Source organism: Procambarus clarkii, chromosome 48 (assembly GCF_040958095.1).
Source record: "Procambarus clarkii isolate CNS0578487 chromosome 48, FALCON_Pclarkii_2.0, whole genome shotgun sequence".
Taxonomy (NCBI): Eukaryota; Metazoa; Arthropoda; class Malacostraca; order Decapoda; family Cambaridae; genus Procambarus; species Procambarus clarkii.
The window spans coordinates 5315012-5330842 of NC_091197.1; the positions used below are offsets into that span (position 1 = coordinate 5315012).

At 44.9% G+C, this 15831-nt stretch overlaps 1 protein-coding gene across 1 annotated transcript in view; it reads left to right on the forward strand.

Moving 5' to 3' along the window:
- Nucleotides 1–15831, forward strand: part of rod (rough deal) — a 76169-nt gene that overhangs the window by 56281 nt on the left and 4057 nt on the right. The window contains exons 25-29 of the mRNA XM_045752777.2: nt 2877–3051; nt 3401–3457; nt 5186–5312; nt 5907–6088; nt 9845–9931. Of these exons, the coding sequence (XP_045608733.2) occupies nt 2877–3051; nt 3401–3457; nt 5186–5312; nt 5907–6088; nt 9845–9931 (628 nt within the window). The remainder of the gene's footprint in view (nt 1–2876; nt 3052–3400; nt 3458–5185; nt 5313–5906; nt 6089–9844; nt 9932–15831) is intronic.

Below are 15831 nucleotides of genomic sequence, written 5' to 3' on the forward strand. Positions count from 1 at the left end.
TGTGGATTTGTTCAGAGTTGCTACCCTGGGAGCCAGAAAAAAAATCCTGATTGACAGATCCCAAGAAAAGAATATTTTTCTGTCTAGGGGTGACCCTAGTAAATGGGTCTGCACATTCATTGAGGTCAGTATAGTACAGTATATGCAAACATAGTCTTGAGCTGTGGACACCATATACACTCCCATGCCTTCAGTAATTCCTGAAGTCCAGAAGCAGAGCTGAACCCTTGTTATTTGAACACTTTTATTTGGTCCTAGAAACAAAAAACACTAGTTTTCTGGATTCACAGCCCAAGAAACAAGTCACAGACATGAGATCGTAACTCAGCACATAGAAGAAGGCGAAAAGCACACATGACAAATCCCTGAAAACAACCATCAGAAAGATAGGGTGTGCAGGCACCTCAAATACGACACACCAAAGTGGGGCAAAGGGATAGATTGGCCGAAATAAGGCAGGGGCTTGCTAACGTAGGGCAGAGCATAAACACGTTCCATACTGTTCTGCTGAAACAGGCTTGACATCAGCTGTGTAAGCCACAGAAACCCAACTGGTGAAGATCATGGAAGTAAACCCCTTGCAATCCAGGAAACTACTCGACCCCAGGTTGAGTCCATGAGGCAGGAAGTTTGAAGCAAGTGGAGGGATTCTTAGTAGCTACGCTTGCCAGCCATGTACCGCTCAAGACAAGAACAAGGACAATCACCATAGCTTGTGTGTTTGCAGCATCAAATGTAACCTGTCATTATGACAAGCAGGTAACAGTATTATTGCAAGTAAAAAATCAACCACAAAACAGTTGTTATATCCTTTTTTCTATAATTTAAGTTTATAGTGCAGTCATCAGCATAGGCTTGAGCTTCATTAGCAAGGTATGGTAGGTCACTGAAGCAGATATTCCACAACATGGGAGGGGAGTATTTGGACATAAAGGAAATAGAAAGACAGATACTGAAAGGTTCTCATTACAGTACAGTATTGACCCTATTGAATATGTTGTTAGTCCCTTCCAAGTATGGCTCTGGTGCTAGCATCATCTTAATTTCAGTATCTGTCTTGGAATGCATTCCTGCATAACACTTCAAAGTTGACTACATAAAAATCTAAATTTTCTGTGGGGAGCCCCTTTGGCTCCCTGAAGCTATCTGAACTGACATGTGCTGTATTCAGGGGGAAGGGGGTGCCAGCAGCTCACCATTCCAGTTCTTGAACGATGAAAAACTGCTGACCAGAGGGAGGGAGGGTGGGTGTCAGGAAACCTCCGGGGCTCACCCAGAAAATGGTGTTTCATCACATTCAATGCTGGTTTTCTGTGGGGAGCCCTGTTGGCTCTCTGAAGCTAAATACCCAAAGATAAGTAAAAGGAGGGACTTACTGTACTTGGGAGGCGGCAGCACCACTGGTCTCGAGACAAAGAAGAGAAAGAAAGCCGTGAATGGTGCCCCAAAGTCACACACGGCTGAGAAGGAAATGGAACGTTCACTAGATACCTGGCGGCCAGGACCCTATTTTGCAAAACCCCCACGCCTGTATGTCTACCCAAGACATGTTGCCAAAAACTGCTACGAGAGCAGCATACATACAAACGTCATGTATGCTGGCTGGAGGGTACGTCTAGCAGTCTACGAGGGTAGACTGCAGGCTGGCTGGACTTGATGACACTGCGGACAACCTGAGACACACGAGCCCTGTTCCAGGGCTCGTGTGTCTCTGGAACAGGGCTTTGTCAAAGCGTTATATGCCAAAGAGTGCTGGGAAGACGGGACACCACGAGCGTAGCTCTCATCCTGTAACTACACTTAGGTAATTACACACCACACACACCACGCACACACACACACTCACACGGCTTATTCATTCTTTCATATTAGTTAAAATAATTAGAGATGATATTGATTGTTTTGTGTGATCACTGGTGTGGTAGCCTAGCTTAAGGGAACCAGGGGAAACCGGATCCACCCAAAAAGCATTCGTCACAGAACCAGTGTCCCACAGGTAGCGGGTTAAAGCCACCACCAGACACATCATGTGATGCACCCTCAGCCTAACCAACCACGCATCCACAATCAACGGACCCCTCCAGAAGCCAGCCATCTCATTCTTTGTCAGAAAAAAAGAAGGCTGCAAACGAACAAAACACCACCTGAACCATATTAACAGAACCGCCGGTGTCGGAGGAGAACATAAAGCTCCCCAACCTGACCCCGAGAGGCCAAGGCCTTCTAAAAGCAATCCCTAATCAAAGGGTCCTCAACAAAGCTAGAGAAGAAAGAAAAGAAAAAACATGGGCTAAAGACCAAGAAGGCTCAGGCGGTGAATGAACAGGCTGGAGTTGAAAAAATGCACGAGAAAGCTTGCAGAACATATTGGAAGCAAGCCCCTCCCTTGCTTCCCCTTCCCAGGTAAGGGAGGGTAGTGCTAGCAATCGGAAGTGCTAGTTGTATGAAGGGTTTCTTTCTAGGGGAGTTATTTTGATCTTTTAGGATGTAGATTGCACAGGTTAACCAGACAGTGGTCTGTTTTGATTTGCCTATCTTTCTGGGTCTTTTCCTAGTTGATGGCAATTGTGACATACTTTAAATGTAAAGTGTTCATAGGCCATTGCTCCCTGCAGCTCTCTGAGGGGACCAGGTTCTGCCTCGTGATTCCTGGTTGGCATAAGAACTCCTATGACTGATGACCCCAAACAAATATAGCACGTATCAATTCAGATAGCTTCGGAGAGCCTCTCGGGCTCACCCAGAAAATGGTATTTCATTGATTAATCAATTTCTAATTAAAACTGGTAGTTTTCCTTTTCTGCTTGTTTAAACATCTTTGTTTCAAAGTACAGTAATATTTGCTTAATGGACATGATTTATTTTTTGTGCTTAAGGTCATACCTGCAGACCATGACGTACGTGAGCCGCCTGGAAGCACTGGGTCATGCTACTAGTGTGAAGCAGTTTAACAGTATGGACAAGTGTGCACTAATAGAAGGGCTATGGCGATCACAACGGCACAATCCGATGGCGCTAATTTTACTTACCGACCTGTGTCATGACTATAAGGTAGGACTTGAACCTTTGTAGCACTTTTGACAATGCAGTAAGTACTTCCACCTGCTTCATCCCATCCACACCCTCTAACCTGCCTCACCCAACCCGCACCCTCCCTACCTGTCTAACCTCTAACCAAACCCACATTATAACACACATTACATCTATCACGATGTACATACATACATACACACATATGTAAGGAAAGCACATAAAAATGCAGAACTAAAAAACACTAATGTTGTCAATAAAGAACAGATTTCAAATGTAAATATTGTATTAAATTTCTGTTATGTTTGTCTAAATATTGAAATGTGTTAGGAACATAGGCATTTCTAATTATTTCTCATCTTATTTTCAGGTGACAACAGCATCACTCTGGGGTGCAGTACTTGTTCAGATCACAAGTTTTGTTAAGGTTTGTATCTAATGTTAATATAGTGACTGGCATAATATCTGAAAGTTGCCAATTCACTTGTTTAATTATTAAATTTGGACTTCTTGGTCGCTCCCTTGACTCCTGCACTGCTCGCCTGTTTATAATGCATTCCCTGGACACATGAAAAATACAAATTTATGTGGCTTACTTTGGCTATTGTGATGTGAGGAAATCTTGCAATGTCATGATTCACAAACGTATTGGAGCTGTTGCTCTAAACCAGGTGTGGAGTGGGAATTACTGCAAAGATATTGTTACGTACTGGGTACAGTATTTGTTTCAATGTCATTGAATTGTTTTTTCTCTTTTTTTCCAGTAATCTTGTTCAATAGCATGTAATTTGAGAAATATATAGTATGTAATAAAATGTGGAGATGTGGAGCATCAGAATGCTCAAATATATTTGTCACTAATTTTGAACCAAGTTATATTCTTAGAACAATAAAACACACCGTTTTGCTGTTATTGCATTATATACACATTTTATTTGTAACTGTCTACATTTCGTACATCCCTGCGGCCCGGTCCTCGACCAGGCCTCCACCCCCAGGAAGCAGCCCGTGACAGCTGACTAACACCCAGGTACCTATTTTACTGCTAGGTAACAGGGGCATAGGGTGAAAGAAACTCTGCCCATTGTTTCTCGCCGGCGCCTGGGATTGAACCCAGGACCACGGGATCACAAGTCCAGCGTGCTGTCCGCTCGGCCGACCGGCTCTCCATCTACCAGGTCAGGCACCCAGAAAGGTAGGAATCTCAAAACAAACTACTGCTGGTCAAAAATTGCAAACTGAAAGCCGAACTAGCAAACAGAACTTCCCAATCAAAAACAAGGAAACAAACATGACGTCACCACAACCGCCCCGCATCTGTCTGCGCAACCCCCCCCCCCTCCCAGGGAGGGGGACTGGGGGTCCCGACCTCCACGCCAGCAACTCTCCTCAGTTCAAGAGGCTGTTGTGTTGGTGACAGTTGATCGCTCTGGCTCCACTCTTGCGCAGTGCTACAGTGCGGTGTTGTTGCTCTGTTTTAGTGGTGTGTGAGCCAGAAGTAACACAGGAGTACTGGGGCTGCATGCACCTAGGGCCACCTTCCTTAGGTGCCCTGTAAATACTGCCTTTGCGGCCTTAGGGCTATCTTCCATGAGCCGTTCAGGAGCAGCTTCCTCCGTGTGGTTCTGTCGCTGCTCGCCCGCCCTTGGGTGTTCAGTTGGGGAGGATCTTACTCCTGTTTGCCCTTTGGGTAGGAGGTAGTTTCGTTGCTGGTTAGGGCGCGACGTACTATTCTGCTGTCTGATATACGCATCGCGACCGGTTCTGTTCACCTGGAGACGTGCTTTTGCAGGGATTTTCTTTTGTTTTGTTTTTTGTTTTGCTTGGTGGGGGTCTGCCTGGTGTGGCAGTAGGACCATTTGTAGGATTTTGGTGGCCCTCCACTAGGAGAGGCACAAGGGCCATTGCTCCTTGTGCCTCTCTTGAGGGGGTCAGGTTCTGGCTCTGGTCCCCGGTAGCTTATTAATCCTTCGATTGACTATTGCCACGGTCTAATATATACACATCAGCCTGGTATAGTTCCGAGGAGCCTTTGGGGAGCCTCCGGGTCTCACCCAGAAAATGGGGTTTCATTACATTCAACACTGGTTTTTTAACTTGTTTGTGTATTTATCTCAGTGTCTTAGGTATTTACTTAATGTTTTTCCTCCATTAGTCAGGTCAGATGGACATCACTGCACTTGAGCGTGTCTTAATTCGTGTGAAGAGCCTACCTCATCTTTGGATTGTTCCAGCACTTACTACTGCTTGGATCACACTTATTAACTACCCATTTACAAAAGGTAATGCTATATCATTATTCTGATATACTTTATTCAATTTGTAAATTGAAAGTTTTCCTCAAACTGAGACTGTTCTGTGCAACATCTCGCAAAGATTTCCACTGTGATAAGTATTGAGGCTAGGATAAAGCTTTCACGAAGTGCAGCACTCAAACTGCTCACATAACAAGCTTATGTTTCTTGCTATAAGGATGGCGGAGTAATGAATTTTGTTTATATAGAGGACTTTACAATGATTTATAACAAATTTTGACCTGTGTTCTTGCATATACTGGCTGCTGTTCATTTGCATCATTGCATGGCATACATGACACTGAATTGAATTACAAAGTTTCTTTATATTCTTGTTCAAACAAAACTCACTGCTTTTTTAGATTATATATTCTTATAGGCAAGAAAATTAATAGCAAAACTATTGTTTTGCTCTGAAAGGTCAAATTCATGTCCAAATTTGGAGAAAAGTATTGGTCACTCTGAGATTTCAACCTTTTTAATTGATGATTATTTGGAATAATATAAATTAGGAAGTATTATTTAGATTGATAAAAAGTCTGTTTGGTGGTAAATATCTTGTTATGATGTACTTGTGCACAGCCAGCCATCCCGTCAATGACAACAACCTGGCGTCGTGCCTGCACAGTGTGGACTTGCTTCTGCGGCACTGCCCTGTAGTGGTGCCCATTGCCCCTCTAGTGAAGCTCTGTCACAACTTGCAACTGCCCGTCTTGGCTCTTGCTGTTGCTGCTGCAGACCAAGTGCAATCTCATGATCTTCAGGTTAGTTACAAAACACATCCTATTTCATATAAAGAATGTTAATTTAATGATATTTTATTGTAGGTTCTGGTATTTTTGGTATGAATATCATTCAAGTGCTCTATTTACGTGTATTTTTTATTTACCACTAAGTACTTTTATTTGAGACTGCTGCATTGTTTTGACTTGAAATATCCAATACTTATGATCGCAAAAGCAACTTTACTGTTAATACCGAGTAAATAATTTGTTGATATCAGGGCTCTCTGGGAATCATTTTTATAATTAATAAGAACATTCAGTATTTTAATGTCAAGTGAAACTACAAGTTTATTTGCTATGTAGCCTTCATGTACCCAAAAAACAGGGAACTTACAAACATTCAATGGGAAAATGTTCTAAATAATAAAAATCCTACACTAGGAATAGAAAAACTGACTTCTGAAGCATATGAAGTCTGTCTAAAACATGTTCTTTGAGGAAACCAGAAAGAGGTCTGATGTAGAAAGAGAACGCAGACGGCACTACAAAAGGAGGAAAAAATTAACGGAAATGCTTAAGCAGACACGACTTTCCATACAAAGGAGGAATAATTTAAACAGGGAGACTGAAGCATTCATATCAGATTGAAAAAAGGCAACTATAACCGAAAGCAATTCAAGAAATAAAGAAATAAAGAAAGGCAACTACTGTATTCAGAAAGCAATTCAAGAAATAAAGAAAAAAATCAAAATATTTCTTCACATACGCTAAATCAAAAGCAAAAACCACTGCCAGTATTCGACCTATTCATACTACTGTAGTGAAGGTTCATACACCGAGGATGACAAAGAAATTAGTGAAATCATAAAAAGCCGTATGAAGACATGTTTAGCACTCCAATAAACAGCATGAAAGTAGAAGATCCAGACAATTTCTTTGTAGGTGATATCCAAACCCCTGTAAATATAACTGATATCAACACGAGCGTGGCAGATTTTGAAAGAGAAATTGACAATATGCCCATGCACTCGGCCCCGGATCCAGACTCATGGAATTCAATATTTATATAAAGAAATGAAAAGTGCCAGTAGCACAGGCACTCAGTATAGTGTGGAGGAAGAGCTTGGACACGGGGGAGATACCAGATGCGCTTAAAGCAGCAGACATTGCCCCTCTACACAAGGGAGGGAGTAAAGCATCGGCAAAGAATTATAGACCAGTTGCACTAACGTCTTACAAAATAAAAGTATTTGAGAGAGTGATCAGGAGTCAGATCACTTTCATGGAAACCAATGACCTCCACAATCCAAGCCAATATGGATTTAGAGCAGGAAGATCATGCCTCACAGCTACTTGACCATTACGACAAAATCAGTGAGGCATTAGAAGAAAAACAGAATGCAGATGTGGTACAGGAATTTTGCAAAGGCATTCGATAAATGTGACCATGGAGTGATAGCACACAAAATGAGGTCATTGAGGTCAACTGGTAAAGTAAGATGCTGGATACGCAGTTTTCTGTCAAACAGAACACAAAGAGTAACAGTTAATCATATAAAATTGAGTCCAAGTGCCTTTAAAAGCTCTGTACCTCAAAGTACAGTCCTTGCACCACTGCTTTTCCTTATTCTCATATCAGATATAGACTCAAATACAAAACACAGTTTCGTATCATCCTTTGCAGATGACACAAAAATCAGCATGAAAATTCCCTCTGTTGAAGACATTGAAAAACTACAAGCAGATATTAATAAAGTTTTCAACTGGGCAGCAGCGATAAATTCCAGGTACACAGATACGGCAAAAATGAGAACCTTAAATATAATATAGGGTATAAAACACAATCAAATTTGGCCATAGTAGGAAAGCAACATGTAAAGGATTTGGGAATAATGATGTCTGATGACCTAACGTTTAGGGAGCATAACCAAGCAAATATTGTGTCAGCCAGAAAAATGATAGGATGGATTATGAGAACATTCAAATCCAGGGATCCCATCACAATGGTTGTACTCTTCAAATCACTTGTGCTGTCCTGTCTTGAGTACTGCTCAGTACTCACTTCCCCCTTCAGAGCAGGAGAGATTGCCGAAATAGAGTACAGAGAACATATACAGCATACATAGACGCGATAAAGCACCTAAATTATTGGGATCATCTCAAAGTCCTCCAAATGTACTCGCTAGAAAGACGACGAGAGATATAAAATAATATACACATGGAAAATACTGGAGGGCCAGGTCCCAAATCTACACAGTAAAATAACAACATACTGGAGTGAACAATATGGAAGAAAATGCAAAATAGAACTGGTGAAGAGCAGGGAAGCCATAGGCACAATTGGAGAACACTGTATAAACATCAGAGGTATACAACACTGTATACAACATCATATATAAACAACCACTGTTGTTCAACATCCTCCCAGCGAACATAAGAAATATTGGCGGAACAACCGTGGATATCAAGAGAAAACTAGATAGTTTTCTCCAAGGAGTGTCAGACCAACCGGACTGGTGGGTATGTGGGCCTGTGGGCGGTCCAAGCAACAGCCTGGTGGACCAAACTCTCACAAGTCAAGCCTGGCCTCCGGCAGGGCTTGGGGAGTAGAACAACTCTCAGAACCCCATCAAGCAGGTATGTTTTGGTGCCTTCTTTTAATAATTACTTTCATGAGTTTATTACTGTACCAGGAAGCCATTATTCTTATTTCCTGCAACTGCCCACTTATATAAACTCATCATATAACATCCACCTACCTCATTTACTCATGCCACTCATCCACCTATGTCATTAACTCAGGCCACTCACGGTTGAGACATTCACTCCAATATCTGTAGTGTGGAAGAGTGTATACAAAGTATCTTGTGAATAAAGTCGTGGTTTGAACTGTAGGGTGAAAATACAGTCATATTTACTGGAGAAGATAGTAAGCTGTAAATACTTGGGGGTAGTATTGGTTACAAAGGGAGGGAGGTTAGTATTAGAATTAAGAAAACTGAGAGATATTGGTATACCTATTTGACATACTATGAGTATACCAATAGGTATACCAATTAGTATATGAAATGTGACATGAGCCTTGCTCAGTTTCTTTATTCACTGTTGGTATTCTTGCTTCACTTCACGTTGTTCTGACATGTAGTTTAATTGTTATATTTAGACCCCCTTTGTTTCATTTACTTATTGCTTAGAGCTAAATAATTTTAAAGGCACCAAGCTAGGAAGAAGAGCATTTATTACTTATAAATTTAACTTTTAACAAAACAATGTGTAAAATTGGGTACCTAATGTACTCTTTAAACTCTTCAAAGTACTGAACATTTATTATTTGTTGCGCGAAGTCAAAACAGTTTGTGTGGATCTACTTTCTCACCGAAAGTTACAGACAGGAGTGCAGTTCAACATTTATACTGTATTCGTGGTCATGCCATTGTTCCCAAAATACCTCTATTTTGTATTAAAGCTCATAATTTGATATCAAATCCTTATTCCACCTATATCAACAAAAATTCTTTGAAGTTGTCTTCTACTGTACCAGCTACATAATCTTCCTACCTTGGCAGCATCTTTTGCTAATTACTTCTGCTGTAACATTTATTCTGGGGTACTACAGTACAGTATGTACATGAAGTTTAGTTTTTAAACTATTAATAGAAAATCTACTGAAGGATACTATATTTATATACTGAGGAATATATATATATGCATCCCTTATTTTGGATTTAAATTTTGTGAATTCTCTATTGTTTTTGTACCTCAGTCTTGACATTAACACATTTTTATTGTTTTCAGTCTCTAGCGAACAGGACACCAGTTGCCACTCTCAAGAGTCAGTACGAGCAGCTCAAGTCCTTGCTTTCCTTCCCAAAGAGTGTTGAGGTACTCTATCATCCTTGCTAATTTGCTATATTATTGTGTTAACATCTTCCTACAATAAAACAATTTAGTGTATGTCAGCTTGAAGTATAATTTTGTTCTGGGGGGAGCCCCTTCAACTGCCGGGAGCTTACTAGGCTGATATGCTAATGTCAGACTTTGGCATCAGTCATGTGTATGGAGTTCTATGGGCCTACTGGGGACCATGAGCCAGAACCTGGCCCCCTCAGAAGAGGCAAGGGGGAGCAATGGCCTATAGAAACCCCCATGTGGTTGGTAGCATTCTATGTCTGCCATCGACTGGGTCAGGCACCCGGAAAGGTAAGCATCCCAAAACAGGCGATGAGTCACAATAACGTGGCTGAAGTATGTTGACCAGACCAACATAAGTTGTTTTCTCTTACATTCCCTTGCTATCCTCTTCTTATTCCTATTACTATACCCTTCTCATTTGTGGTTATAAATAGGAACTGCCTCATATGGGCCAATGGGCCTTCTGCAGTTCTTATTCCTACTACTCTCCCCTCTACTACACCTTACCTTTCGTACCTTTTACCTTGCTCCTCGCCTCTCTCTTGCCTATTTATTGCCATCACCACCTTCCCCCAGCACAATCACTTGAGAATGGTCCAGGACAGACCGAAACGTCGTCGTCCCTTCACCTTCTAGTGTGTGGTCTGGTCAACATCCCAAAACAAACCCCCTATTCTAGTTACAATATTGCTACCAAAAGCCGAACAAGTGGATAGAACTCCCCTAAATGAAATGAGCAAACGACCATGATGTCGCATATCACTGCGCCACTGTCTGCGCAGCTCCGCCCCCACCCCCCTCCCCGGGATGGGAAAGAGGAGCCCCAGACCCCACACACCGGCTCTCCTCTCTTCAGTTCTTAGGCTGATGCTAGAGGCTCCGGTCATGTACTCTTGCTCCAGACTTAGTTTCAGTACTGTACTTTGAGTGTGGTGGCTGTCCTGTATGGGTGCGAGAGCCAGGAGTTATTCTCCAGTACTCCGGCTGCATACGCCTAGGGTTCCCTTCCCTATGTGCCCTGTAAGTACTGTACTGCCCTTGGGGCTTGGGGTTACCTTCCACAAGTTCCTTGTGTCCTGTCTCTGCTGGCCGTCTTACTGCTCAGTTTTTCAGCTGCCCTTTGGGTACTTGGGTGTTTTGTCTCCCTTGTTTACCTATGGGTAAAAGGCAGTTTGCACTGGTTTGGGGCGCGGGGTGCTACCTTACCTTTGAGGTGTTTCCGGGGCTTAGCGTACCCACAGCCCGGTCGTCGACCAGGCCTGCTGCATAGCTTGTTTTCACCGATTAGCGGCCGGCCCTGTTCCTTTAGGGTACGCTGTCCTCTTGCTTTTTTTTTTTTTTTTTTTTTTTTGCCTTGTGGGGGGGATCTGCCCTGCTTTTTGGCCACTTGTGCTTGACCTATTACAGTTCTTCTCTGGTGGTGCCCCTGCTAGGTCCCCGTGAGTGTACACGTCCCTGGGGTGCAGCTTTAATGAGTTTGCTTAGTAGTTTTGGGCGCCAGTTAGCAGTACCCTGCCTGGGATTACCTGGGCGTGGGTCTCGCTAAACGCTCAGGGCCCTGGGAAACCCCTGGGGGTTATCTTGAGATGATTTCGGGGCTTTAGTGTCCCCGCGGCCCGGTCCTCGACCAGTCCTCCACTCCCAGGAAGCAGCCCGTGACAGCTGACTAACACCCAGGTACCTATTTTACTGCTAGGTAACAGGGGCATAGGGTGAAAGAAACTTTGCCCAATGTTTCTTGCCGGCGCCTGGGATCGAACCCAGGACCACAGGATCACAAGTCCAGCGTGCTGTCCGCTCGGCCGACCGGCTCCCGCGGGGCACGTGTGTCTAATGGATGTGATCCCGGGGTTCCTCCTCGCTTTGTGAGAGTTTGAAGGTTAATCAGTCCCCTTGTCTCAGGGTGACCCTCACTGTCTTTGCCTCTGTCACTCTGCCTGTTGGGTTGGTGACACTTTCGACCCTGAGTCCTGTGAGTTCTGCTGCTTGCTAGTGACTCAATTTACCTAGTCCAGTAATTATCTTATGAGGGTACAGGCAGCGCAGGCGTTGCATGCGCGTTTTAGGTTGTTGCAACGCGCTTGGTTGGTTTCTCACCCGGATGCCCCGTTTTGCTTATAGGGACCCGGTCGATGGGGAGTCGGTCGGCCGAGCGGACAGCACACTGGACTTGTGATCCTGTGGTCCCGGGTTCGATCCCGGGCGCCGGCGAGAAACAATGGGCAGAGTTTCTTTCACCCTATGCCCCTGTTACCTATCAGTAAAATAGGTACCTGGGTGTTAGTCACCTGTCACGGGCTGCTTCCTGGGGGTGGCCTGGTTGAGGACCGGGCCGCGGGGACACTAAAGCCCCGAAATCATCTCAAGATAAACCAGACTTTCGGGTGGGGGGTGACTCTGACCTTGGTTCAGTCTGCCCACCCCTCGTCCTTCCCTTCCTGTGGTTCGTTCTGGTCCCTCCTTTCCCTTGCTTCTGAGGGTTTCGGAGCCGGAGCAGGGTTTAGATGTCTTGAGACTCGGGCAGTCTCGGGGGATGCCCCTTGCGGTGTGGCTACGGAGGCATTCGAGTCTAGTCTCTCTGCCGAAGCCTCTGAGCAAGGCTTGTTGTTACAGGAAGTGGGGTTCTTTTCTCCCCTCTGCGTACGAATTGGATTTGGTGTCTGCCCCTCTCCAGGGTTCAGTTCCGTGTCTCCCCGGTGCTCACTAGGCCGGCCAGGGACAGTGTGGTCTGTCCTTCCGTCGAGTCCACAGCACAGTGCGGGAGTTCGCGGCGGTGAGGTTTGCTCTTTGGAGGGTTCGGGTCACCTGCGGATCGATGATCCGGCTCTATTCGGACTGCTTCCTGGTGGTTCATTGTGAACAAGGGGGGGGGGGGTTTGATGCAGTCCTTGGCTTCTTGGCGCTGGTTGCTTTGGGTGACTCGTCTGCTGAGTTCTGAGGGTTTGGCTCTCGTGGCAGTTCACATGCGGGGCGTGTCCAAAGTCTTAGCCGATGACCTGTTCCGTTTCTTTCCCCTCCCCACGGAATGGACGGTTGACGCCAACTCCTTCAGTTGGCTTTGCCAGACGTTCGGTCTCCCCGACAGCAAGGCCATCGGGGTCGATGCCTTTCAGCAGGACTGGTCGAGGTGTGGGTTCCTGTACCTCTTTTCCCCGGTTCAGCTGTTGCTCCAGGTCCTGACTCGCTTGGAGACTTACCAGGGAAGTGTTGTCCTCTTGGTTCCGTGGTGGTCGACCCAGCCGTGGTTTCACAGCTTGATCAGTGTCCGAACCCGGAGATTTTCCCGCAGCTCCGCCTTTTTCAGCAGATCGGACCAGAACGTCATGTGACTGGTTTGATCTTCTCCTCGAGTCTTCGCATATGGTATTTTTGACTCGAGTTTATCATCATCTCTAAGGTGATCAGATGGCTTCCTTGTTAGTGTCCCACCTACGGGTATCGTCTCATTAGCAGTACGAAGTTTCCTGGCGGTCCTTCCGTTTCTTCTTGCGTCTTTGTCGTTGTACTTTGCTTTCTCTTAGGGGTGTTGTTGTCCTTTCTCTCTTGGTTGTTCCAGGACCGTCACCTTATACCAAACACTGTCGCCTCGTATTGTGCGGCGCTGGCGGAGCCGCTTCAGATTGCTTTCGGTATTGATATTCTGCACTGTTTCGCAAGCTGTGTGTTGTTTCGGGTGTTGTTTCACCTCTGGCCTGCTCATGCGCCGCCTGAGCTGTCCTGGTCATTGGACAGAGTGCTCTCTTATCTTTCTTCTCCTCATTTTGTTGTGGCCCCTTCAAATCAAGATTGTTTCTCCAAGGCTCTTTTTCTGTCGGCATTGGCCTCTGGGGGTCAGGTTGGTGAGCTTCATGCTCTCCTCCGGCGCAGGGGTTTCTGCTCTTTCGGTCTTCGTGATGGTTTTGTTCATTTGCAGCCGTCTCCTTCTTTTCTGGCAAAGAACGAGACTGCTGCTTTCTGGAGGGGTCCCTGGGTTGTGGATGCTTGGTTGGTTAGGCTGGGGGTACATCATGTTTTGTGTCCGGTTGCGGCTCTTCGCTGTTATTTGCGCGCCACGGCTACTGTGTCCGGAAACACGCTTTGGGTTGATTTGGTTTCCCTTCTTCCCTGTTTGCGGGTGCGGGTCTCCCAGGTCATCCGCAGAGTTATTTAGGCTAGCCAGTCTGCAGTCTATCCCTGTGCCCATGATGTTCGTAAGTTCGCTGCTCTTGCTGCCGTCTTCGGCAACATATCTTGGGCTGACATTCGGGCGCGGGGCTTTAGGAGGTCGAACAGGGTCCTGGCTGTTCGTTACCTTGTGAACAGTCCTGGGCCTCGTCAAGCCTGTGTCGCTTTGGGTCAATGGTTGCAGCCATTTGTCTCGACTTTGAGTTGAGGAGTGAGCAGCAACCGCCTCCCAGGTAAGTCCCTAAGTTTTTTCTCTGTGGGTAGTTAGCTTCGGGGAGCCAAAGGCCCCCCCCAGAAAATCAGCATTGAATGTAATGAAACACCATTTTCTGGGAGAGACTCAGAGGCTCCCCAGCATCCCTCCCTCTCTCCGGTTGGTGTTTTTTTGTGTGTTTTGACATCCAGCCTAAGAACTGAAGGATGGATAGCCGGCGTGGGAGGTCTGGGGCTTCCCCTTCCCCCTCCCGGGCAGAGGGAAGCTGCACAGACAGTGGCGCAGTGACGTCATGATCGTTTGCTCGTTTCATTTAGAGGAGTTCTATCCACTTGTTCAGCTTTTGATAGCAATATTGTAACTAGAATAGTGGTTTGTTTTGGGGTGCTTACCTTTCTGGGTACCTGACCTGGTTGATGACAGACATAGAATGCTTCCAACCACACAGGGGTTTCTATAGGCCATTGCTTCCCTTGCCTCTTCTGAGAGGGCCAGGTTCTGGCTCCTGGTCCCCAGTAGGCCCATAGAACTCCATACACATGACTGATGCCAAAGTCTGACATTAGCATATCAGCCTAGTAAGCTCTGGATCTCACCCAGAAAATTGTGTTTCATTGCATTAAATGCTGGTGGTTTTATGCTGTTTGTATATATTAATTTTGTTGGGTTAGGTTATTAATGTGCACAAATTCAATAGTGTATTGAGGGATATTGTTTGAATAGGAATATGATAGGAACTGTATTTAGTGGTTTTAGTACCAGTATAATTAGTTTATACTGCCAGCTAACAATCCAAAAGCATGGTGTAGTGTAGATAAACCTTTCTTGACCTGGCACTCATTTGTGGCAGCAACTGAGTAGTGTCATATGATCTTGAACACAATTTGTATTAGGCATAATTACTGCCTCCCTGTTTTAGACAAATTAGTAATCAAGACTTCTGAATCCTGTGCTAATGTTGAACTTGCAAAACCCACTTTTTTTTTTTACATTTTTAATATCTTGGTAACAATACTGCCTTTGTACTAGCCAAAGGAAGTTAATCAAAGGGGGGTACTGGTTCCTCTGCCATTAAAGTATTTCACAAATGCACCTAACTTTGGGAGGGGCTTTGTCTACAGTCATTGCTATTTGGGTTAGTAGGGGCTCTGGTCACCTTGATTGCTCCAGATACATATCACTGAGGGAGTTTGTGGCTGTCTGGATTGGACCGAGTAGCATCCCTATTTTTTGAACCTCTGATTCAGTTGAATTTGGATTGCCTTCCAATGGTTCTACCTGTTCCAATTTCTTGTGGGGAAATTGGAACCCACTCATCTCCTATTGGTGGGTTCTACCTATTCTAGTTTGCTTCTGTCATCTCTGAATCCAGTCCTCAGTGCAGTTCACAATGTTTAAGTGGTCTTTCCCGCTTCCATCCATTTACAAAGGTAAGTTACATAACCACTGAAAGGAGGTTCTGTTAAGACATTAGAATTCCTAGAGGTGGATG